Source organism: Tachyglossus aculeatus, chromosome 7 (genome assembly GCF_015852505.1).
Source record: "Tachyglossus aculeatus isolate mTacAcu1 chromosome 7, mTacAcu1.pri, whole genome shotgun sequence".
NCBI lineage: Eukaryota > Metazoa > Chordata > Mammalia > Monotremata > Tachyglossidae > Tachyglossus > Tachyglossus aculeatus.
In genome coordinates this window covers 29,758,267-29,785,422 of record NC_052072.1, presented here as the reverse complement: position 1 = coordinate 29,785,422, position 27,156 = coordinate 29,758,267, and the positions used below count along the sequence as shown (strand labels likewise).

The window sequence follows — 27,156 nt, the reverse complement described above, 5'->3', positions numbered from 1 at the left end:
TTTGGAAGACGTCAGGGTGAAAGGAGTACATAAAAAAGTATCCTACTTGCCCCTAAACCAGGGATACAACTTGAGGGGGATTCTTCAGCAGCCACTAAAACATATGAAATATACTTACTTGAAGGAACAGCAATGGGAGCCAGGAAAATTCAAAGTTTTCCAGCCCCACCACATTCATCTTGGACTGTCCCCCGCAGCCCAAAAAATTATATATCTACACACACACACACACAAATTACAGAGACCTCAAAAGAAACTGCAATTAACTTCAGAGCTAATAGAGAAGCAGAATGGCTCAGTGGAAAGAGCATGGGCTCGGGAGTCAGAGGTTGTGGGTTCTAATCCCAGCTCTGCCACTTAGGTGCGTGACTTTGGGCCAGTCACTTTACTTCTCTGTGCCTCAGTTACCTCATCTGTAGAAGGGGAGTTTATTTAGGATGAAGTAATGTGGGTTATAGGAAGAAATTATTATGGCTGCAAGCATTAGAGATGACCATGGGAAAATCATTTATGTCCGCTTGCTATTTCCTTTTGCCCAAGTAACCGGTGGGTGGCTTAATTTTGCAATAAGCCTTGCAATATCTCCAGAGCAAATACATGCAAAAGACAATTCTGAACTGTGGAAGGGTGAGGTTCAGTAACCAAGATGGACCCAAGAGCCTGCCCTCCCCTCTGCCAACCTCTGCAGGGCCTGAGCTTGATATAATCTACTAAAAACTGGACTGAGAGCTAAGCAACCCTCAAATAGGGCTGATTCCCTATTGGTCCCAAATTGGCTCATCTTGGGGCCAAAGCTTTCACACTCTCCATTACAGAAGACATGTATCTGAACAATCAACCATGATGCAAGCTCTTCCTAGAAAATGTCTGAAAGTGAGGTTCCTTTCCTGAAGGCCCTTCTCATCTTAATCTAAGTAAGCCCTTGCAAAATTACCCCAGCACTGCTATTCCTACTACTAGGACTACCGTGGAAATCCTGGCTTGTACACTCTTTTGCCCAACAACCCTCACTCTACCACATACTCCAGGCCACGCAAATTAAAGTGGGTTCTCTGAGCTGGCAGTAGTTTTTAATGAAGGGGCAATAGGGGAATGGTATATAAGAACATTTAAGAGGCTATCCAGAATATTGAAGATGGTTCTCAAGTCAACAGAGTGGAACTACAAAACTTCCCCAAAAGGACAGGAAGGAAAAGGAAGAACAGTTTCAGCCCCACCCAAGTCCCAAGCCGCTCACAGCCTCCTTGGTCATCCTGGGGGATGGAGAGAACGGTTCTGCCGTCTGCCAGCCATCGATCTACATTTCCTCTAGGCCCCCTGAAGGCTCAGCGAGCCCCATGTACTTCAATTACAGGTCTCCTCGCATCAATTCCTGGAGATACACGGCGTTCATGTGATATGCTGTCATCCAGTTGGAGTGCCTCTGCATGTTTCGAGAGTACAGGTGAGACGCTGACATGTAGTAATGCTGCCACGCCTGATAGTAAGATCTCCAGTAATTCTCATAACTCTGAGGATCAGAGCCAAAGCCACGGAGCCTGTCGCCAGAACGGTCACGGGAACAGTCATCCCAACTGTCTTCTCGGGATTCTCGCTGGAAGGGGCGGGAGGACTGCTGGGCGATCCTCTTCCAGCTCCGCTTGGCATTCTGTTTGGCTGACGGCCCCTTCCCCAAACGACGAGTGTGGATTTGAGGTGGCCCCTCGGGCTCTGGCCGGGGGGTGGCACGTACCTTTGGGCTCTGGCTTGGCGGGGTCCAGTCCCCAGTGTCCATGTCCCGCCCGCCATCTTGCGCTTGGCTGTCGGAAGAGCCTTCTAAGTGAAACTCATTGCCTTTGCAGGAGGAGGAAGCCCCGGAGCTGTAGGAATCGCCCTCGCTATCGGAATACTCAGACTGGAACTGGCTCACCGGGGCCTGCCCGCTCTCTTCAGACTTTTGCCGTTCCGCTGGACCGTTTTGGTGGGGTCCGGTCTGCTTCTCGGGGCCGGTGTAATGTCTGATGATTTGGACCTGCTTCTCTAGCCCTTCTTTAATAAAGTGTTCGTAGTCCTCCACCAGTTCAGCAAAAGTCCAAGTCAGGGACGGGAGCTGGGCTTTAAAGGAGGAGAGACAGGGAATTTTGGGAAGCGGGCTTTGGGACGCTTCTTTGCCTTGGGGCTTACTACTGCCACTTTGTCTAAGAGTCTCAAGGACCTTGGTCCCTGGGTCCAGGGGTTGCACAGAGTTTGGGGGCTCTGCTTTTTCCGGCTGCAGCCAGTCGCCAGGGTCTTTTCTGGAGAGTTTTGGTTTGCATCTTTTTGACTTTGTTGCGACTGCAGGAGAAGTGGCAGAGTCTGGGGGAGCTGCAAGGTGCTGCACCGCTCCTGGGCTCCCGCTGTCTTGTTCTGGTTTCAGAGCTGCTTTCTGAAGAGGAAGCCTAGGAGCGCTCACCGACCTTGCTGAGGGCACGGCGGCTTTGACTTCCACATCCCACTCCAAACATTCTTCCATCAAGCCAGCTGGGATCGGGTCTAGGTGAGAGTGATAAAAAAGCTAAGATTTTTTTTTTTTTTTTAAATGGCGCTTGTTAAGTGATTACTATGTGCCAGGCACTGTACTAAGCTCTACAATGGAAACAAGATAATCATGTTGGGCACAGTCCCCACATGGGGCTTACAGTCTGTCAGAGGGAGACCAGTACTGAATCCCCATTTTACAGCTGAGGAAACTGAAGCCCAGAGAAATTAATCTTATACAACAGGCAGGTGGCAGAGCCGGCATTAGAGCCCAGGTCTGTGGCTCTTTCCACTATAAGCCATGCTGCTTCCCAAGAAGAAATCTTGTATTGCTCTTTTCTGGTTGCCAGGAGTTGAGTCTCATCTTGAAACAACTGGCGTTATATGTCAACAGAGTCAAATCATTATTTTTTTAATAATTATAATGGTATTTATTAAGCGCTATGTGCCAGGCACCATACTAAGCACAGGGGTGGATACAAACCAATCTGGATTGGACACAGTCCCTGTCCCGCAAGGGGCTTTGGGTCTTAATCCCCATTTTACAAATGAGGTAACTGAGGCACAGGGAAGTGAAGTGGCTTGCCCAAGGTCAAACAACGTACAAGTGGTGGATCTGGGATTAGAACCCATGACCTTCAGATTCCCAGGCCCGTGCTCAATCCACTACGCCATGCTGCTTCCCTTTCAACCTTCTTTCAAGAGCAGGGGTGGCCAAACTGTGGCTCTTCCTGACTTGTTTTGTAACACCCACACACATGCTTAGATATTTATTATTTTCCCTCAGTCACTAAAGTGGGGCTGGGCCACTAACTGCTACCATCCCATTTCAGTTCAAAGAACTGGCTTTTTGAGCTGCAGCTCTAGACCACATTGTGTTTTTGACTTGTGATTCTCTGGCTCATGAAGCTTGGCCACCCCCAGTTCTGTATCTACTAATCGTATTTCTTGAGCACTTACTGTGTGAAGAGCACTGTACTAGGTTTTTGGGAGAGTACTATACAACAGAGTTTAGCAGACATGTTCCCTGCCCGCAACGAGCTTATAGTCTATATCATGTGTTTCCCTTCAGGGTCCTCAAAACAGTGCTGTGTTCATTCATTCATGCAATCGAGAAGCAGCGTGGCTCGGTGGAAACAGGCCGGGCTTTGGGTCAGAGGTCATGGGTTTGAATCCCGGCTCCACCAATTGTCAGCTGTGTGACTTTGGGCAAGTCACTTAACTTCTCTGGGCCTCAGTTACCTTATCTGTAAAATGGGGATTAAGACTGTGAGCCCCCCATGGGACAACCTGATCACCTTGTAGCCTTCCCAGCGCTTAGAACAGTGCTTTGCACATAGTAAGTGCTTAATAAATGCCATTAAAAAAATCGTATGTACTGAGCACTTACTGTGTGCAGGGCACTGTACTAAGCGCTTGGGAAGTACAAGTTGGCAACATATTCTACTGGTAGGTCACTCAACCCCTCAACTCTTTTGCTTAGTAATTCTTGAGCTCATTCATTTTCAGGGAAATTCTGAACCACAGCACCCTCAGCATACTACAATTAATTTATTTTTATTTTTGGAAGCAGCATGGCCTAGTGGAAAGAGCCCAGGCCCGGGAGTCAGAAGGACCTGGGTTCTAATCCCAGCTCCGCCACTTGTCTGCTGTGTGACCTTGTTCCAGACACTTAATTTCTCTGTGCCCCAGTTACCACATCAGTAAAATGGGGATTAAGACTGTGAGCCCCATATAGGACATGATCTGTGTCCACCCTGATTAGCTTGAATCTACCCCAGCTCTTAGTACAGTGCCTGGCACACGGTAAGTGCCATTAGAAATGAATCAATGTAGCTAGGAGAAAAAAGGGTACAGTATACAAATGAACATCTAGCACATATGGCCCACATTTCTACATGGATAAATTTGGGAGTTGTGACTCACTTGTTTTAAAAAGATTAACAGTCCTTAACACAATTCTAAATAACAAGGGAGCTGACACACAGAAAGCAATGCTGGCAAAGAACTAACATGAATAAGAACCTTCTCACCACCTGTAAAATTCAGGGAATCCATCCTCATTTGTGCAAAATGTAAAGGCCCTGCTTCTTCTTACAATGTTACTCGTAGGAGGAAAGGGCTGAAAGAAAGGTGAGTACGGGAAGAAGGCAGAAGAGGGATGGGTTGGGAGGAACGGAGGGATGGGAGGAAGTGATGACCAAGGAACTAGAGGAGTAAGAGTGGTACTGGGAGAGAAAACTAGAGGCTCAGGAAAAGAGAAAGAAATGGAAAAAGGAGAAGAGAAAAGGAAATAAGTCAGGGAAGAAAATGAAAGAAGAAGGAGACGAGAGGACGAACAGAGAAACTAAGATAAAGGGGAAAAAAAAAACATAAGGCCCAGGGAAATAGGTGTAAAGAATGAGTGGTGATGGGATAGAGAGCAGAAAATGTGTAGGGAGACAGAGAATGCAGGCCGCCAAATGGAAGGTGGGTGTGTGAATGGATTATGCGTACATAGGTGTGCTTGCAGAAGAAAGTGTAAAGAGAAGAAAATGGACTACAGATGATCCCATAATGGAACACGACAACCAGAAAAGCCCCCTGCCAACCTAGGGCTATAACTCCTTCAAGGAATGGGTTAAATTCCGCTAGCACCCAAACCCCAAGGAAATGAAGCTAGGGTGGTAATCAAGTGGTGCCAACTCCCAGTTCTTCAGAAATTCTCTAGGATACCATTGGCAGAAAAGTGGACAGGTCATACCTGGCAAACAGAGGAGGTTCAGGTTACATTTCTGGGCTATGGTCATCATTACGTTCTCTTCCTCACCACGGCAACAGTAGGTCACAGCCAGTCCTAAAGTACCTAAAACAGGGAGCAGGGCGGGGCATTGTGAGTGATGGAAATTTCCAGGAAATCTCTTAGCTGAGTCCAGATGAAACCTGTCTTTCCATATTCCTCTCAAAATGCCCCTCTTCCAACCAATCTGCTACTTACCGAAGCGGCCAGCTCGGCCAATCCGATGCATGTAGGTCTCCCAGTCCATTGGAACGTCCAAATTCACAACCAGATTCACCTTCTCTGCATCAATTCCTCGGGAAGTCTTGAAACAAATGAGGCAGCAGTGATGGTCAATTTAGAACTTAATTTTGTTATTTAAAAGCCTCAGCCACAAATTCCAATAGCCCCCTGGAAAAACCCACACAAGCCTATCATGACCTCGGCTCTTGTCAAGGCAATTAAAACAACTGAAATAAAAACATTTCCCAAAGTGACCCCCTTATCATTCAGGGCAAATGAACAGCTATTACTTTCCTTGTACAGAGAGTAACAGAGGGGCAAAATTAAGGATACTTGAAAGTCAAAGAAATATTCTTCCTAATTATTTTGAGGCCTTTAATCAAAGAACTGATGAGTAAAACAACAGTTGGTTTTTTCCTTTATGGTATTTATGGAATTGCATTTAAATTGAATAAGAAGCTTACCAAGTCTGTCGAAATGAGAACTCTGCAGTGGAACTGCTTAAGTTTAGCCATGGCATCCAGACGTTGGTTCTGATTCATGCTGCCTTAAAAAACACAGGAATGTTTAGTTCTCAAACTGGAACACTTGTGCTGCGGTTGCTGCTGCTGCTGCTACTAATAATGATAATAATTACAGTTCTTGTTAAGTTTTTATTATATGCCAAGCACTGTGATAGATAGAAGCTAATCAGGTTGGACACAGTCCCCATCCCACATGGGGTCACAGTCTAAATAGGAGTAGGATTTAATCCCCGTTTTTCAGATGAGGAAACTGAAGCATAGAGAGGGTAAATGACTTGTCCAAGGTCACACAGCAAACAAGTGGCAGAGCCAGGATTAGAAGCCAGGTTGTCTGAGTCCCAGGCCTGTGCTCCTTCCACTAGGTCACAATGCTGTAAGATTTAACCCTAAATCCCGCCTGCCGAAAAGAGGTACCCCAGCTTCGGCTGAAGAGCAGGACCAAAGGGACCTTGTACAGATTGCTGTAAGATTTAACCCTAAATTCTGCCTGCCGAAAAGAGGTACCCCAGCTTCGGCTGAAGAGCAGGACCAAAGGGACCTTGTACAGATCTTCCCTACAGCCAGGCAATTCGGGCTGGGGGTCGGAAGGTAGCAAAAATCATTTAAAATCAATACTATATGAGTAAAGAAGTGTCACATAACTTCAGTGCTTTAAGTGGGTTTTACCTTTTAATGCACTAACTTCAATAACGTCTCCCATAACCAAAGCTGGAAGTAAGCCTGAACTCAGCTCTGGAAGAGAAAAGAGTCCCCCACACTCCAGGCATCCCAAGACAGCGGGATATAGGGAACTGCCCTGGCCCCCACAGGGCCAGGCTAAGGAGAGGGGCCTGCGGTCACCAGCTGCCTCTCTGGTCACCAGGCAATCCACGAATAGGGGACGTGGGAATTGGGGGGGACTGGTCCCCAACATTTGCAGGGCCTGCGGCCACCTGCTGCCTCCTTAGTCACTAGAGATGCCTCTCCCATTTCACTCTGCCCCAAAGCCCTGGGCATCATCCCCAGCAAGATCTTCAGTGGCCGGTTGGTCCCCAACACACCCCTCCACCCCTGAATATCCCACTCTCGCCCAGGGCAACAGGGACAATGGAGAGAGCTTTTTTTTTTGGTCTGTTTAAAAAAACAAAACAAAAAAACCCTTTCAGCACTGCACATGTCCTGACCGTGTATTTTTATATCTGAGAAATGCAATCAAGGAAATAAGATTTTTCCATTTGTGAACACTGCAGGGATGGCTGACCTAAATATACAATATTTTTCTGAGAGAAAATAGTAACCCAATTTATCAAGATCTCCTCTTTCAAAGGCTCCAGGCTAGAAGTCAGTCAAAAGCATGACTCTGAAATGACCCCTTCTTAAAGCTAACTTACTACGCTCCCTTATCGTAGGGCCAAACTCATTTTTATTCTTGTTAGTGCAGCGGAGATAAACAGTTTTCTGTAGTGAACTGGTAAGCTCTTGTTTTCTACAAGACCACAAACTGTCATGTCAGTTCAGAATGAAGAATCTCATAAAACACGTAGGTAAGAAAAGTGCAGATAAGCTCTCCACCAGAGACTCACACCTATTGATTTGTAAAATAGAGTCAATTTACACAGGTCATTGGGCAAATCAAATTTGGAATAATTCTGAAGCCTTCTGTCCCCAAAGCAGAATGATGGGCTTCACTTCTACTGAGCAGTAGATTTCTGAGAGGGACAGATTTTTGCATTCCCCAGAAACTCCATCTCCTTGGAGAGAGTGAGTCCTCACCACCAATCCATTGAGTCAAAAAATTTAGCCATTGAGGGTTTTTTTTTTTTTTTGGGGGGGGGGGGTGTTATGGCATTTATTAAGCGCTTACTATGTGCAAAGCACTGTTCTAAGTGCTGGGGAGGTTACAAGGTGAGCAGGTTGTCCCAAAGGGGGCTCACAGTCTTAATCCCCATTTTACAGATGAGGTAACTGAGGCCCAGAGAAGTTAAGTGACTTGCCCAAAGTCACACAGCTGACAATTGGCGGAGGTGGGACCTCTGACTCCAAAGCCCATGCTCTTTCCACTGAGCCACACTGCTTCTCCACTAGCAAATGACTTTATATGTTTGTGAAAAATTATTTACCTGGAAGATACCCATGTGATGCCTTATAATTCTACAGGCATATCTGACAAGGCATTTCTTCCTAATTAAGCCTCCTGGCTTAATTACTTGGACCAAAGTTTGAACAAGAGGCACTTACCTGAAATGCACTCAGCTGGAAAACCTTTGGAGGTCAAGATATCAGCCAGATGCTGAGCCCTGTGGAAAACACGACACACACTGTGGACAGGGAAAATGTCTACCAACTCTATTATGTGGTACTCTCCCGAGCACTTAGCACAGTGCTCTGCACACAGTAAGTACTCCATAAATACCTTTGACTGATTGACAAGGGCTGACATCCTTGAAGTAAAACCAAATCTAGAAAAACCTCCAGGATTGCCCAGATCATCTTTTCCTCTTCCATGCTCTTGAAGTCCTCCACCCTCTCCCTCTCTTCTTAGTCTTAAAAGTGACATTACCTGCTGTGCAGATTAGAGAAGACCAAGGCTTGATTAAATGGAATTCGGCTAAACAGTTCCTGCAAATGCTGAGTTTTCTCCTCAAAAGTCTTATGGGGCAAGGGATGAGAATTCACTATTTTATAATACTGCTTCAGACCTGTCAAAAAAACAGAAAACAAACTGTAGAAATAAGGACTACGGATTTACTAAACACAAGGGATGAGAATTTGCTACTTTATAATACTTCTTCACACCTTTCCAAAAACTGTAAACAAACAGTAGTAAGCAGAATTATGGCATTCACTGAACAACTTATGTACTAGGCACTGGGGCAAATATAAGTTTAAAAGATGAGGACACAGCTCTTCTCTCAGTCTATCTTAGCCCCATCTTTCAGGGGACAAAAGTGGGAGAGATGAAATGATTCACCCTAGGTCATACAACAGGTATGGGAGAAGAGCTGGAACTAGAACCCAGGTCTCCTGATTCTCACTCCCATGCTCTTTCCAATAGTGTATGAAGAAATTATATTACTAGAATAAATATAAAAACATAAGATATGCCATCATTAGGCACAGGCCAATGATCCAACCCACCCGGTATTGTTTCTGTCAGTACCAAGAGAAGGATGCAAGCTGCTGCCAAGAGGGTGGAATGGAAAAGAATCAGAGTGTGATAGAAAACACTGAAACAGAGGAGAAAATGAGTAGCTGAAATCGGAACATACCAATGAGACTTGGGTCAGAGGAGTTCAGCCTCACAAACGTAGGATCCCTCATGTACCTGGTCAAAGCATTAGCCAAGCACTCCGGATAAGTAGCCGATACCGCGAGCATCTGTTTGTTGGCAGGCAGAGAGGAATAAATCCAACTAGAGAACAGAGAAAAATCAACATTGTTCAGATCATTTTAAACTACAGAGTTGAACTCTATGAATGCCAATTTAATGGTCAGCGCTGAGTTCATTTTCTTACTTTATTTGTTCTTGGAAGCTGCCTTCTTCTAGAAGTTTGTCTGCCTCATCAAGAATAAAAAGACGAATACTGGCTGTGTTCAGGTAGTCAAGCTCTATCAGCTGCTTTATTCTACCTGTGTTTCAGGAAAAAATACAATCAAGTCACCATAACCAATCAATAGCCCACACCCACAGAAAACAGTACTGGCTGCAGGCCACAATTTTTTGTTTTAAAGTAATATGACAGTTGTATTTATGAAGACATAGATACTGGATGCAAAGTGAGATTTTTACATTATTGGCTCGACCACAGGGAAACAAGCAGTGGCGTCATCATCAACCAACCACTGGTATTATTAAGCACTTACTGTGTGCACAGCACCATTCTAGACACTTTTACACCTACAAAAGAAGTGCCCTCAAGGAACGTGGAATCCAAAGAGGAAGGCAAATGAACACAATCAATTATTCACTAGGTAAATGAGTAGGAGAATAGATTGTCAATGGTAAAAAAACGTGAGTTGGCAATTAGGTAAATGACGACACAAATGCAACAGAAGCTGATAGGGTGGCAGATGCAGGAAAGTATGGGATTATTAGTCTGAATGTCTAAAGGGCTTTGAATGAGAGGGAAACAATTTGAATTGGTGGGGGAAAAGAGAGGGGTCGGCGTGATCCTGAGTGAGTATGAGTGTGCCTGTGTGTCTGCCCTGTCTGTTTCTAGGTCTCTTTTTTTTAATCCCCTGCAAACTCCAATGCCTTCCCAAGGAGTCCTGGCCCAAGCTCATCCCCGCGCTTTATATGCAAAGCGGGACAGGAAAAAGCTAGGAGATAAAAACTGGAGAAAACAGAATCCCTGGACTTGAATCCCTGACCTACCCCATTAGACATCTTGTCCCTCTCCCTACCCTTGGGCTGGACACAACCTAACTTACCTCAGATAAATGGGAGGGAGGTGAAAGGGGGCAGGAGGGGAAACGGGAGAACACTGGACTTCTTTCTTAAAGACTCCAAGGAAATAAATTCCACAACCTTCTTTGACAATCCAATCCAGTTTTTACTTCACTAGTCTGGTTCTTTTCATAAATGAGCTTTAAAATGGTCATCAAAATCTCCAGAGAACAGCACAGACATCCTAGTTCTATTTCTAGTTCTGAAGGCAAAGGCGGCACTCAGTGGTGACCATAACTGAAGGGATACCAAAAATAAAAAAATCTTACCTGGAGAGCCAACCGCTATATGACACTTCTTGAGTCTGGATTTGTCTTGAAATAAAGGGGTTCCTCCAATGAAGACATGGCATTCCAAACCTTCCAACTTGACTCCAATGGCGGTGATGACTGAATGAATCTGCACCGCAATCTCTCTAGTAGGAGCCAATACCAGGATCTGTAAGAAATCCAGAATCAACTGCTTAGTGTAACTAATGAAGAGTCAGATGACTCAGTAATAGCATGTGGATTCTTTCAGGAGCTATAGATTTATGAGCAAATAGCTAGCAATTATCATTATTATTTACTCATTATTGCAAAGGTCTGGGAGAAGATGAAAATCTCAGAAAAGATTATAGAACAACCTAGTAGTCTGTGGGCTACATCACAAACTCGCCCTTGATGTTAATAGAGCTTTTAAGATAATTTGGACCAAACTAAGAGAATAAAGACTTCACATTCTCAGGGACTACCCACTTGAGGAATTCAGGCACATAAAAACTTGAAATGCTTCTTTTCTAGAAACGCATGGTGAAATACAGTGCTCTCCACACAGTAAGCACTCAATAAATACGAATGAATGAATTCCAGTTCCATAACTGTAACAATGACCACGGTGGTATTTGTAAGAGCTTCCTATGTGCCAGGGTATGGGCTAAGCGCTGGGGAGGAATACAAGACAATCAGATGAGACACAGTCCCTGTCCTCATAGGGCTTGCAGTCTAATGGGGAGCACAGGTATTTAATCCCCATTTTATCACTGAGAAAACTATGGCACAGGGAATTGAAATGACTTGCCAAAGGACACAGAGCAGCCAAGTGGCAGAGTTGGGAGTAGAACCCAGGTCTCCTGACTCCCAGTTTTGTGTTCTCTCCACTAAGCTACACCGGGCATTCAATTGTTTTTAATCGAGCACTTGTGTGTGCAGAGTGCAGTACTAACTGCTTGGGCAAGTACAATACAATAATAATGGTATTTGTTAAGTGCTTACTATGTGCCAAGCACTGTTATAAGCACTGGGGTAGATACAAGGTAATCTCGGTTGTCCCACCTGGGGCTCACAGTCTTAATCCCCATTTTACAGATGAGGTAACTGAGGCACAGAGAAGTTAAGTGACTTGCCCAAAGTCACACAACTGATAAGTGGCAGATCTGGGATTAGAACCCACGACCTCCCAAGCCCGTGTTCTTACCACTAAGCCACGCTGCTGCTAAAACAGAGTTGATAGACATGTTCCCTACCCACAAGGAACTAACAGTCTAGAGGGGGAGACAGACATTAAAATAAATTACAGATATGTTCAAAATTGCTACAGGGGTGAATAAGGATACATCCATGTGCAAGGGTGATGCAGATGGGAGATGGAGGGGGGGAAATGAGGGCTTGGTCAGGGAAGGTCTCTTGGAGATGTAATTTTAATAAGGCTTTTAAAGTGGGGAGAATGGTGGCCTGTAAGATATGAAAGGGAAGGGGGATAGGGAAGGGGGGTCCAGGCCAGAGGGAGGACATGGATGAGGGGTTGGTGGTGAGATAGATGAGATCTAGGTACAGTGAGTAAGTTGGCATTGGAGGAGCAAAGTGTGCATGATGGGTTGTAGTAGGAAATCTGGGGAGTAAGATAGGAGGGGTCAAGGTGATTGAGTGCTTTAAAGCCAACAGTAAGGAGTTTCATTTCTGTTTGATTCAGAGGAAGATGGGCAACCACTGAAGGTTCTTGAGGAGTGGGGAGACAAGGACTAAACAATTTTTTCTGAAAAATGATCCGGGCATCAACTTTAGTTGAGATAACAGCCAGAGAAAACATCCAGTCCTTAGACCTTTTCCTCAACGCTAAGATTCTGCTGGGACTCACCTGAGTTGCTGGATTTTCGAGTATCAGAGAGTCCAACGCCACAGTGGAGAACACACAGGTTTTTCCTGTGCCTGACTTGGCTTGGACGATCAAATCTGAAAGTTATTGGAAGGCAAGAGACTATTAGGTGGGCAAGAAAAACCCCAGCATGGCTGCCCCTGGACTCAGCTGGCATGCCCTCCCACTGCCCCTACCCCACGTTCCCTGGTGGCCCAGAGAAAGCTGACCGTAACCAAAGAATTTTTTAGGAGTCATTCATTCATTCAATCACATTTCTTGAGAGCTTACTGTGTGCAGAGCACTGTACTAAGTGCTTGGGAAGTACAAGTTGGCAACATATAGAGACGGTCCCTATCCAACAGTGGGCTCACAGTCTAGAAGGGGGAGACAGACAACAAAACAAAACATATTAACAAAATAAAATAAATAGGATAAATATGTACAAATAAAATAGAGTAATAAATATTTACAAACATATTTACATATATACAGGTGCTGTGGGGAGGGGAAGGAGGTAAGGTGGGGGGGATGGGGAGGGGGTGGAGGTGGAGAGGAAGGCGGGGGCTCAGTCTGGGAAGGCCTCCTGGAGGAGGTGAGCTCTCATGAAGGGAGGAAGAGAGTCTCTGGCACTGGTGCCCCACCTCCAACTCCAACGATCATCATCATCATCATCATCATCATCAATTGTATTTATTGAGCGCTTACTGTGTGCAGAGCACTGTACTAAGCGCTTGGGAAGTACAAGTTGGCAACACATAGAGACAGTCCCTACCCAACAGTGGGCTCACAGTCTAAAAGGGGGAGACAGAGAACAAAACCAAACATATTAACAAAATAATATAAATAGAATAGATATGTACAAGTAAAATAAATAGAGTGATAAATATGTACAAACATATATACATATATACAGGTGCTGTGGGGAAGGGAAGGAGGTAAGATGGGGGGGGATGGAGAACGATCCCCACGCCTCAGTAATAACTGCGGTTCTCGTTAAGCCCTTGCAGTGTGCCAACCACTGGGTTAAGCGCTGGGGTGACCCTAGATAATCAAGTTGGACACAATCCTAGTCCCAATCAATCAATGGTATTTACTGAGTGCTTACTGTGCACAGGGCATTACACTAAGCGGTTGGAAGAATACAAGATAATCAAGGTTAGTCTTCCATTCTACAAGGGGGTTCCTAGTCTAAGGGGCAAGGAGATGAGGAAACTGAGGCACGGACACATGAAGTGACTTGGCCAGGGTCACCCAGCAGGCAGCGTGGCCTAGTGCATACAGAACAGGCCCGTGAGTCAGAGGACCTATATTCTAATCCCAGCTCTGCCACTCGTGTGCTACGTGACTTAGGACAGGTCGTATCGCTTCTCCATGCCTCAGTTACCCCATCTTTAAAACGGGGATTGAGACTATGAGCCCCACATGGGACCGGGCCTGCATCCAACTCGAACTGTTTGTATCCATCCCAGAGCTTAGTACAGCGTCTGGCATATAATAAACCTTAACAAATACCATCATTATTATTGTTATCATCTACCCCAGCACTTAGCACAGTGCCTAGCACATAGTAAGTGCTTAACAATTACTATCATTATCATCTACCCCAGCACTTAGCACAGTGCCTAGCACCAGTAAGCACTTTAAATACCATCATTACTATTATCTGCCCCAGTGCTTAGCACAGTACCTTGAATATAGTAAGCACTTAAGTATCATCCTTATTATCCACCCCAGTGCTTAGCACAGTGCCTGGCACATAGTCAACACTTAACAAATACCATCATTATTATTATTATTATCTATCCCAGTGATTAGCACAGTGCCCGGCACATAGTAAGTGCTTAAAAATCACCATTATTATTATTACTGTTATCTACCCCAGAGCTTAGCATAGTGCATGGCACAATAACCCTTAATTCCAGAATTATTATCTATCCCATGGCTTAGCACAGTGCCCACATATAGTAAGTGCTTAATACCAGAATTATGATTATTATTATCTATCCCAGGGCTCAGCACAGTGCCTGGCACATAGTAAACGCATAACAGATGCCATTTAAAAAAAAAAAAAAAACTGTCAGCGCAGGGATGCCCTGTCCCACCCTGGCCTCTCGAGAGCCGCTGCTGTGTCCATGTCATTCATTCATTCATTCAATCGTACTCATTGAGCGCTTACTGTGTGCAGAGCACTGTATTAAGCGCTTGGAAAGTACAATTCGGCATATAGAGACAACCCCCACCCCACAACGGGCTCACGGTCTAGAAGCGGGGAGACGGACAACAAAACAAAACAAGTAGATAGGCATCAATACCATCAAAATAAAGAGAATTATAGCTACATACACATCATTAATAAAACAGAGTAATAAATATGTACAAGTATACATAAGTGCTGTGGGGAGGGGAAAACAAAACAAAACAAGTAGACAGGCATCAATACCATCAAAATAAAGAGAATTATAGCTATATACACATCATTAATAAAACAGAGTAATAAATATGTACTGTGGGGAGGGGAAGGGAGTAGGGTGGAGGGAGTGGGGGCGATGGGGAAGGGAGGAGAAGCAGAGGGATAAGGGGGGGCACAGTCAGGGAAGGCCTCCTGGAGGAGGTGAGCTCTCAGTAGGGCTATGAAGTGAGGAAGAGAGCTAGTTTGGCAGGTGTGAGAAGGGAGGGCATTCCAGGCCAGAGGGAGGATGTGGGCCGGGGGTCGACGGCGGGACAGGTGAGAACGAGGCCCAGTGAGGAGGTGAGCGGCAGAGGAGCGGAGGGTGCGGGCTGGGCTGGAGAAGGAGAGAAGGGAGGTGAGGTAGGAGGGGGCGAGGGGATGGATAGCCTTGAAGTCGAGAGTGAGGAGTTTTGCGTTATGCGAAGGTTGATGGGCAACCACTGGAGATTTTTGAAGAGGGGAGTGACATGCCCAGAGCACTTCTGTACATAGATAATCCGGGCAGCAGAGTGAAGTATAGACTGAAGCAGGGAGAGACAGAAAGGAGGCCGATGCGGTAACACAGTCTGGATCGGTTGAGAGATTGAACCAGCAAGGTAGCAGTTTGGACGGAGAGGAAAGGGCGGATCTTGGCGATGTTGAGGAAGTGAGACTGGCAGCGTGGATCAATGGAAAGAGCCCGGGCTTGGGAGTCAGAGGTCATGGGTTCTAATCCTGTCTCTGCCGCTTGTCAGCTGTATGACTTTGGGCAAGCCACTTAAATCTCTGTGCCTCAGTTACCTGATCTGTAAAATGGGGATGAACAACTCAATTTGCTTGGCTATCCAATCCAGCGCTTGGTATAGTGCCTGGCACACACCATCATCATTATTTCTAGCCTGTGAGCCCATTATTGGGTAGGGACTGTCTCTATCTGTTGCCGACTTGTACTTCCCAAGCGCTTAGTCCGGTGCTCTGCACATAGTACACACTACTGAGAGCTCACCTCCTCCAGAAGGCCTTCCCAAACTGAGCCCCCTTTTTCCTCTCCTTCTCCCCATCCGCCCCCCGGCCCTACTTAGAGAAGCAGCATGGCTCAATGGAAAGAGGACAGGCTTGGGAGTCAGAGGTCATGGGTTCAAATCCCTACTCTGCCACTTTTCAGCCGTGTGACTTTGGACAAGTCACTTAACTTCTCTGTGCCTCAGTTACCTCATCTGTAAAATGGGGATTAAGACTGTGAGCCCCACGTGGGACAATCTGATAACCTTCTCCAGTGCTTAGAACAGTGCTTTGCACATAGTAAGCACTTAACAAATGCCATCAATATTACCTCTTTCCCCTCCCTACAGCACATGTACATACCTGTACAAATTTATTACTCTAACTTGTACATATTTACTATTCTATTTTTGTTAATGACATGCAGATAGCTATAATTCTATCTGTTCTGACGATTTTGACACCTGTCTACATGTTTTGTTTTCTTGTCTGTCTCCCCCTTCTAGGCTGTGAGCCCATTGTTGGGTAGGGACCGTCTCTATCTGTAGCCAACTTGTACTTCCCCAGCGCTTAGTCCAGTGCTCTGTACACAGTATGCGCTACTGAGAGCTCCCCTCCTCCAAGAGGCCTTCCCAGACTGAGCCCCCTTTTTCCTCTCCTCCTCCCCAACCCAACCGCCCTACCTCCTTCCCCTCCCCACAGCACTTGTATATATTTGTAGATTTATTACTCTATTTAACTTGTACATATTTACTATTCTATTTTTGTTAATGATGTGCAGATAGCTATAATTCTATTTATTCTGACATTTTGACACCTGTCTACATGTTTTGTTTTGTTGTCTGTCTCCCCCTTCTAGACTGTGAACCCGTTGTTGGGTAGGGAACATCTGTATATGTTGTCGACATGTACTTCCCAAGTGCTTAGTACAGGTGCTCTGCACACAGTAAGCGCTCAATAAATACGACTGAATGAACGAATGATGTGCAGACAGCTATAATTCTATTTGTTCTGACGATTTTGACACCTGTCTACATGTTTTGTTTTGTCATCTGTCTCCCCCTTCTAGATTGTGAGCCCACTGTTGTGGAGGGACCGTCTCTATCAGTTGCCGAATTGTACTTTCCCAAGCGCTTAGTACAATGCTCTGCACACAGTAAGCGCTCAACAGACTGCGAGCCCGTTGTTGGGTAGGAACCGTCTCTGTTGCCGAACTGTACTTTCCCAAGCGCTTAGTACAATGCTCTGCACACAGTAAGCGCTCAATAGACTGTGAGCCCGTTGTTGGGTAGGGACCGTCTCTACCTGTTGCCGACTTGTACTTCCCAAGCGCTTAGTACAGTGCTGTGCACACAGTAAGCGCTCAATAAATATGACAATGAATGAACTATGTGCAGATACCTATAGTTCTATTTATTCCGACGATTTTGACACCTTTCTCCGTGTTTTGTCGTCTGTCTCCCCCTTCTAGACTGGGAGCCCGTTGCTGGGTAATAATAATAATAATAATAATAATAATAATAATAATCATAGCATTTGTTAAGCGCTTACTATGTGCAAGGCACTGTTCTAAGCGCTGAGGAGGATACAAGGTGATCAGGAAGTCCCACATGGGGCTCACAGTAGAGACCGTCTCCACTGAGCCACGCTGTGCTCCGCACACAGTAAGCGCTCAATAAATACAACTGTGAGCCCACTGTTGGGTAGGGACCGTCTCTATATGTTGCCAACTTGGACTTCCCAAGCGCTTAGTACAGTGCTCTGCACACAGCTTGGCTCAGTGGAAACAGCACGGGCTTTGGAGTTGGAGGCCGGGGGTTCAAATCCCGGCTCTGCCAATTGTCAGCTGTGTGACTTTGGGCAAGTCACTTAACTTCTCGTGCCTCAGTTCCCTCACCTGTAAAGTGGGGGTTAAGACTGTGAGCCCCACGTGGGGCAATCTGATCACCTTGTATCCCCCCAGCGCTGAGAACAGTGCTTTATCCTGGCTCCACCACATGTCTGCTGTGACCTTGGGCAAGTCAGTTAACTTCTCTGAGCCTCAGTTCTCTCAACTGTAAAATGGGAATTAAGACTGTGAGCCCCACGTGGGACAACCTGATCACCTTGGATCCCCCCAGCGCTTAGAACAGTGCTTTGCACATAGTAAGCGCTTAACAAATACCATCATTATTATTATTATTAATAAATACGATTGAATGAATGACAGGATGACTGACTTAATGGCTGACTGAATGACTGACTGAATGCCCTACTGAGCAGCCCTACTGAGAGCTCACCTCCTCCAGGAGGCCTTCCCAGACTGAGCCCCCTCCTTCCTCTCCCCCTCCCCATCCCCCCAGCCTTACCTCCTTCCCCTCCCCACAGCACCTGTATATATGTATATATGTTTGTACATATTTATTACTCTATTTTATTTGTACATATTTATTCTATTTTGTTAATATGTTTTGTTGTCCGTCTCCCCCTTCTAGACTGTAAGCCCGCTGTTGGGTAGGGACCGTCTCTCTATGTTGCCAACTTGGACTTCCCAAGCGCTGAGTCCAGTGCTCTGCACACAGTGAGCGCTCAATAAATAATAATAATAATGATGCTGGTATTTGTTAAGCGCTTACTCTGTGCAAAGCACTGTTCTAAGCGCTGGAGAGGTTACAAGGTGATCAGGTTGTCCCACGGGGAGGGCTCACAGTTTTAATCCTCATTTTACAGATGAGGTAACTGAGGCGCAGAAAAGTGAAGTTGTTGTTGTTGTTGCCAACTTGGACTTCCCAAGCGCTTAATCCAGTGCTCTGCACACAGTGAGCGCTCAATAAATAATAATAATAATAATGATGGTATTTGTTAAGCGCTTACTCTGTGCCAAGCATTGTTCTAAGCGCTGGAGAGGTTACAAGGTGATCAGGTTGTCCCACGGGGGGGCTCACAGTTTTAATCCTCATTTTACAGATGAGGGAACTGAGGCGCAGAGAAGTGAAGTTGTTGTTGTTGTTGCCAGCTTGTACTTCCCAAGCGCTTAGTACAGTGCTCTGCACACAGTAAGCGCTCAATAAATACGATTGATTGATTGATTGATTGATTGAAGTGACTTGCCCAAAGTCACACAGCTGACCATTGGCGGGGCTGGGATAGAGAAGCATTGTGGCTCAGTGGAAAAAGCCCGGGCTTTGGAGTCAGAGGTCGTGGGTTCAAATCCCGGCTCCACCACAGGTCTGCTGTGTGACCTTGGGCAAGTCACTTAACTTCTCTGAGCCTCAGTTACCTCACCTGTAAAAATGGGGAATAAGACTGTGAGCCCTACGTGGGACAACTTGATCCCATTGTATCCCCCCCCCAGCGCTTAGAACAGTGCTTTGCACGTAGTAAGTGCTTAACAAATGCCATTATTATTTTCCCGCTGTTGGGTAGGGACTGTCTCTATATGTTGCCAATTTGTACTTCCCAAGCGCTTAGGTCCAGTGCTCTGCACACAGTAAGCTCTCAATAAATACGACCGATGATGATGGGATTTGAACCCGTGACCTCTGACCCCAAAGCCCGGGCTCTTTCCACAGAGCCACGCGGCTTCTCCATAATAATCAATCAATCAATCGTATTTATTGAGCGCTTACTATGTGCAGAGCACCGTACTAAGCGCTTGGGAAGTACAAATTGGCAACATATAGAGACAGTCCCTACCCAACAGTGGGCTCACAGTCTAAAAGGGGGAGACAGAGAACAAAACCAAACATACTAACAAAATAAAATAAATAGGATAGATATGTACAAGTAAAATAAATAGAGTAATAAATATGTACAAACATATATACATATATACAGGTGTTTTGGGGAAGGGAAGGAGGTAAGATGAGGGGGAGAGGAAGGAAGGGGCTCAGTGTGGGAAGGCCTCCTGGAGGAGGTGAGCTCTCAGCAGGGCCTTGAAGGGAGGAAGAGAGCTAGCTTGGCGGATGGGCAGAGGGAGGGAGGTAATAAATACGACTGATCGATCGATTGATTGATTGATTGAATGGCTGGCTGACTGGGGGACGGGGGGAGAGGAAGGAAGGGGCTCAATCTGGGAAGGCCTCCTGGAGGAGGTGAGCTCTCAGCAGGGCCTTGGAGGGAGGAAGAGAGCTAGCTTGGCGGATGGGCAGAGGGAGGGAGGTAATTAATACGATTGATCGATCGATCGATCGATTGAATGGGGGTGCCTCCTCACCGAGCCCGCAGCGTCCGAGCGGGATGGCCTTTAGCTGCACCGGGGAGGGCCGCTCGAAGCCGGCCGCCCGCAGCCCCTCCAGCACGGGCCCCGACAGCAGCAGCGCCCCGAAGGAGGCGGGCTCCGGCCCCAGCGCGTCCCCCGTCCGCGTCCGCGACGACCGCACGTCGTGGGCCGCTCGCCTCAGCGCCGGGCCCGCCCGCCATGGCGGCGCCCGCGGCGCCTCCTCCTCAGCCATCTGCCCCGGCCCGGCCGCGCTCTCGCGAGACTTGGGGGGCGCCGGGGAGGCGCTGAAAACTTTATTGGGCCCCCTCCCGGGGCGACACGGACAATCCGCGGAGGGGCGGGCGGCGCCGGCGGCGCGGGCCCTTCCGGCTCCGACCGACAGGGGGAGCACGTCATCCATTCCATCCTATTTATTGAGCGCCTACTGAGGGCAGAGCACTGTACTGAGCGCTTGGGAAGTCCAAGTTGGCAACATATAGAGACGGTCAATCAATCAATCAATCAATCAATCGTATTTATTGAGCGCTTACTGTGGGCACAGCACTGTACTGAGCGCTTGGGAAGTCCAAGTTGGCAACATCTAGAGACGGTCAATCAATCAGTCAATCAATCAATCAATCGTATTTATTGAGCGCTTACTGTGGGCACAGCACTGTACTGAGCGCTTGGGAAGTCCAAGTTGGCAACATATAGAGACGGTCAATCAATCAGTCAATCAATCAATCAATAGTATTTATTGAGCGCTTACTGTGTGCACAGCACTGTACCGAGCGCTTGGGAAGTCCAAGTTGGCAACATAGAGAGACGGTCAATCAATCAATCAATCAATCAATCAATCAATCAATCGTATTTGTTGAGCGCTTACTGTGTGCACAGCACTGTACTGAACTCTTGGGAAGTCCAAGTTGGCAACATAGAGAGACGGTCAATCAATCAATCAATCAATCAATTGTATTTATTGAGCGCTTACTGTGTGCACAGCACTGTAGTGAGCGTTTGGGTAGTCCAAGTTGGCAACATAGAGAGACGGTCAATCAATCAATCAATCAATCAATTGTATTTATTGAGCGCTTACTGTGTGCACAGCACTGTACTGAGCGCTTGGGAAGTCCAAGTTGGCCACATAGAGAGACGGTCAATCAATCAATCAATCAATCGTATTTATTGAGCGCTTACTGTGGGCACAGCACTGTACTGAGCGCTTGGGAAGTCCAAGTTGGCAACATAGAGAGACGGTCAGTCAATCAATCAATCAATCAATCAATCGTATTTATTGAGCACCTACTGTGGGCAGAGCACTGTACTGAGCGCTTGGGAAGTCCAAGTTGGCAACATATAGAGACGGTCAATCAATCAATCAATCAATCAATCAATCGTATTTATTGAGCGCTTACTGTGTGCACAGCACTGTACTGAGCACTTGGGAAGTCCAAGCTGGCAACATATAGAGACGGTCAATCAATCAATCAATCAATCAATCAATCAATCGTATTTATTGAGCGCTTACTGCATGCACAGCACTGTACTGAGCGCTTGGGAAGTCCAAGCTGGCAACATATAGAGACGGTCAATCAATCAGTCAATCAATCAATCAATCGTATTTATTGAGCGCTTACTGTGTGCACAGCACTGTACTGAGCGCTTGGGAAGTACAAGTTGGCAACATTTAGAGACGGTCCCTACCCAACAGCGGGCTCACGGTCTGAAAGGGAGAGACAGAGAACAAAACACATTAGCAGAATAAAATCAATAGGATAAATATGTACAAGTAAAATAAAAAGAGTAATAAATACGTACAAACATATAGACATATATACGCGTTAGAAGCCCCTTCTGTCAAATGGGGATTATTCATTCTTTCAATTGTATTTATTGAGCGCTAACTGTGTGCAGAGCACTGTACTAAGCGCTTGGGAAGTCCAGGTTGGCAACCTATAGAGACGGTCCCTACCCAACAGGGGGCTCACAGTCTAGAAGGGGGAGACAGACAACAAAATATATAAACCAAATAAAATAAATAGAATAAATACGTACAGGTAAAATAGAGTAATAAATACGTACAAACATATAGACATATATACGCGTTAGAAGCCCCTTCTGTCAAATGGGGATATTCATTCATTCAATCGTATTTATTGAGCGCTAACTGTGTGCAAAGCACTGGACTGAGCACTTGGGAAGTACAAGTTGACAACCTATAAAGACGGTCCCTACCCAACAGCGGGCTCACAGTCTAGAAGGGGGAGACAGACAACAATCAATCAATTGTATTTATTGAGCGCTTACTGAGTGCACAGCACTGTACTAAGCACTTGGGAAGTCCAAGTTTGCAACATTTAGAGACGGTCCCTACCCAACAGTGGGCTCACAGTCTAAAAGGGGGAGACAGGCAACAAAACACATTAACAGAATAAAATCAATAGGATAAATATGTACAAGTAAAATGAATAGAGTAATAAATACATACAAACATATAGACATATATACGCGTTAGAAGCCCCTTCTGTCAAATTTGGATTATTCATTCATTCAATTGTATTTATTAAGCGCTAACTGCGTGCACAGCACTGTACTAAGCGCTTGGGAAGTCCAAGTTGGCAACATATAGAGACAGTCCCTACCCAACAGCGGGCTCACAGTCTAGAAGAAACAACAAAATATATTAACAGAATAAAATCAATAGAATAAATATGTACAGGTAAAATCAATAGAGTAATAAATACGTACAAACGTATAGACATATATACGCGTTAGAAGCCTCTTCTGTCAAATGGGGATTATTCATTCATTCAATCGTATTTATTGAGCGCTTACTGTGTGCACAGCACTGTACTAAGCGCTTGGGAAGTCCAGGTTGGCAACCTATAGAGACAGTCCCTACCCAACAGCGGGCTCACAGTCTAGAAGGGGGAGACAGACGACAAAATATATAAACCAAATAAAATAAATAGAATAAATATGTACAAGTAAAATAAATAGAGTAATAAATACGTACAAACATATAGACATATATATGCGTTAGAAGCCTCTTCTGTCAAATGGGGATTATTCATTCATTCGTTCATTCATTCGATCGCTTTTATTGAGCACTTACTGCGTGCAGAGCACTGTACTAAGCGCTTGGGAAGTACAAGTTGTCAACATCTAGAGACAGTCCCTACCCAACAGCGGGCTCACGGTCTAAAAGAAACAACAAAACATATTAACAGGATAAAATCAATAGAATAAATATGTACAAGTAAAATTAATAGAGTAGTAAATATGTACAAACGTATAGACATATATACGCGTTAGAAGCCTCTTCTGTCAAATGGGGATTATTCATTCATTCAATTGTATTTATTGAGCGCTAACTGCGTGCACAGCACTGTACTGAGCACTTGGGAAGTCCAAGTTGACAACCTATAAAGACGGTCCCTACCCAACAGTGGGCTCACAGTCTAGAAGGGGGAGACAGACAGCAAAACACATTAACAGAATAAAATAAATAGGATAAATATGTACAAGTAAAATAGAGTAATAAATACGTACAAACATATAGACATATATACGCGTTAGAAGCCTCTTCTGTCAAATGGGGATTATTCATTCATTCAATTGTATTTATTGAGCGCTAACTGTGTGCAGAGCACTGGACTGAGCGTTTGGGAAGTCCAAGTTGGCAACCTATAGAGCTGGTCCCTACCCAACAGTGAGCTCATAGTCTAGAAGAGGGAGACAGACAACAAAATATATAAACCAAATAAAACAAATAGAATGAATATGTACAAGTAAAATAAATAGAGTAATAAATACGTATAAACATATAGACATATATATGCGTTAGAAGCCCCTTCTGTCAAATGGGGATTATTCATTCATTCGTTCATTCATTCGATCGTATTTATTGAGCGCTTACTGTGTGCACAGCACTGTACCGAGCGCTTGGGAAGTCCAAGTTGGCAACCTATAGAGACGATCCCTACCCAACAGCGGGATCACAGTATATAAATAGAGTAATAAATACGTACAGACATATATACGCGTTAGAAGCCTCTTCTGTCAAATGGGGATTATTCATTCGTTCATTCATTCGATCGTATTTATTGAGCGCTTACTGTGTGCAGAGCACTGGACTAAGCGCTTGGGAAGTACAAGCTGGAGACATATAGAGATGGTCCCTTCCCAACAATGGGTTCACAGTCTACAAAGGGGAGACAGACAGCAAAACAAAACATTTGGTCAGGTGTCAAGTCATCAGAATAAATAGAAGTAAGGCTGGAAGCACATCATTGACAAAATAAATAGAATAGTAAATATGTACAAGTAAAATAAATACAGTAATAAATCTGTACAAACATATATACAGGTGCTGTGGGGAGGGGAAGGAAGTAGGGCAGGGGGAGGGGAAAACGGGGGCTCAGTCTGGAGGATTATTAACAATAATAATAATAATAATAATGATGGCATTTGTTTTCTAGACTGTGGGCCCGTTGTTGGGTAGGGACCGTCTTTATATGTTGCCAACTTGTACTTCCCAAGCGCTTAGTCCAGTGCTCTGCACACAGTAAGCGCTCAATAAATACAATTGAATGAATGAATTTGTTAAGCGCTTACTGTGTGCCGAGCACTGTTCTCCGCGCTGGGGTAGAAACAAGGTAAAGAGGTTGTCCCACATGGGGCTCACAGGGCAAGTCACCTCACTTCTCTGTGCCTCAGTTCCCTCATCTGTAAAATGAGGATGAAGACTGTGAGCCCCCCGTGGGACAACCTGATCACCTTGTAACCTCCCCAGCGCTTAGAACAGTGCTTTGCACATAATAAGCGCTTAATAAATGCCATCATTATTATTATTAATCCCCATTTTACAGATGAGGGAACTGAGGCACAGAGAAGTGTGGTGACTTGCCCAAAGTCACACAGCTGGTCAGTGGCGGAGTCGGGATTAGAACCCACGATCTCTGACTCCCTAGCCTGTGTTCTTTCCACTGAGCCACGCTGTTTCTCTGAGTGTTATTTATTTATTTTACTTGTACATATCTATCCTATTTATTTTATTTTGTTAGTGTGTTTGGTTTTGTTCTCTGTCTCCCCCTTTTAGACTGTGAGCCCACTGTTGGGTAGGGACTGTCTCTATATGTTGCCAATTTGTACTTCCCAAGCGCTTAGTACAGTGCTCTGCACATAGTAAGCGCTCAATAAATACGATTGATGATGATGATGATGATGATGATGAGTCCCATGTGGGACAGGGACTGTTGTCGAAGCTGACTACCTTTTTATCTACCCCAGTGCTTAGAAAAGTGTTTGGCACATAGGAAGCGCTTAAAAGGTACCACAGAGACTCCCAACAAGAATTCTATTTATTATGATGGTTTCGATACTTGTCCACACGTTTTGTTTTGTTGTCTGTCTCCCCCTTCTAGACTGTGAGCCCGTTGTTGCGTAGGGACCGCATCTACATGTTGCCAATTTGTACTTCCCAAGCGCTTAGTACAGTGCTCTACACACAGTAAGCAGCATGGCTCAGAGGAAAGAGCCCGGGCTTGGGAGTCAAAGATCATGGGTTCTAATCCCAGCTCCGCCACTTGTCAGCTGTGTGACTTTGGGCAAGTCACTTAACTTCTCTGTGCCTCAGTTCCCTCATCTGGAAAATGGGGATTAAGACTGTGAGCTCCATGTGAGACAACCTGATCATCTTGTATTCCCCCCAGCCCCCAGCACTTAGAATGGTGCTTGGCACATAGTAAGTGCTTAACAAATGTCGTTATTATTATTAAGTGCTGAATAAATACGATTGAATGAATGAATGAACGAGCATCAGTTGAGCATCGTTCCTGAGGTTTCAGGACCAAGAATCTATGCAGAGGAATTGATTACAGTGCTAGAGGCTTGCTCAGCCCCACTTCCACTCTCTTGTTCCTGTCAGTCGTGACATAGAGTATAACAAACAAGGAGTGTAACAAGTGGGCAGGAGTGCAGTACATTGCAAAGTGATGCAGCATGGCTCAATGGAAATCAATCAATCAATCATATTTATTGAGCGCTTACTGTGTGCAGAGCACTGTACTAAGCGCTTGGGAAGTACAAGTTGGCAACATATAGAGACAGTCCCTACCCAACAGTGGGCTAACAGTCTAGAAGGGGGAGACAGAGAACAAAACCAAACATATTAACAAAATAAAATAAATAGATTAGATATGTACAAGTAAAATAAATAAATAGAGTAATAAATATATACAAACATATATACATATATACAGGTGCTGTGGGGAAGGGAAGGAGGCAAGACGGGGGGATGGAGGGGGGGACGAGGGGGAGAAGAAGGAGGGGGCTCAGTCTGGGAAGGCCTCCTGGAGAAGGTGAGCTCTCAGTAGGGCCTTGAAGGGAGGAAGAGAGCTAGCTTGGCGGATGTGCGGAGGGAGGGCATTCCAGGCCAGGGGGATGACATGGGCTGGGGGTCGATGGCGGGACAGGCGAGAAAGAGGCCCGGTGAGGAGATTAGCAGCAGAGGAGCGGAGGGTGCGGGCTGGGCTGGAGAAGAAGAGAAGGGAGGTGAGGTAGAAAGGGGCGAGGTGATGGACAGCCTGGAAGCCGAGGGTGAGGAGTTTCTGCCTGATGCGCAGATTGATTGGTAGCCACTGGAGATTTTTGAGGAGGGGAGTAACATGCCCAGAGTGTTTCTGGACAAAGACAATCTGGGCAGCGGCGTGAAGTATGGATTGAAGTGGGGAGAGACACGAGGATGGGAGATCAGAGAGGAGGCTGATGCAGTAGTCCAGACGGGATAGGATGAGAGCTTGAACGAGCAGGGTAGCGGTTTGGATGGAGTGGAAAGGGCGGATCTTGGCAATGTTGCGGAGCTGAGACCGGCAGGTTTTGGTGATGGCTTGGATGTGAGGGGTGAATGAGAGAGTGGAGTCGAGGATGACACCAAGTTTGTGGGTTTGTGAGACGGGAAGGATGGTAGTGCCCTCAGTAGTG

At 45.7% G+C, this 27,156-nt stretch overlaps 1 protein-coding gene across 1 annotated transcript; it reads right to left on the bottom strand.

Annotated features, from left to right (window-relative positions):
- Window positions 1–1,044: 1,044 nt before the first annotated feature.
- Window positions 1,045–20,593, bottom strand: DDX20 (DEAD-box helicase 20). Its single transcript, XM_038748775.1, has 11 exons — window positions 20,188–20,593; window positions 12,563–12,657; window positions 10,717–10,885; window positions 9,516–9,630; window positions 9,270–9,412; window positions 8,561–8,699; window positions 8,239–8,297; window positions 5,962–6,044; window positions 5,474–5,579; window positions 5,240–5,341; window positions 1,045–2,511 (listed from the first exon to the last, which is right to left on the bottom strand). Exons 1-11 carry the CDS (start codon window positions 20,591–20,593, stop codon window positions 1,349–1,351), a joined length of 2,580 nt encoding a protein of 859 aa, XP_038604703.1. The 3' UTR covers window positions 1,045–1,348.
- Window positions 20,594–27,156: the final 6,563 nt, after the last annotated feature.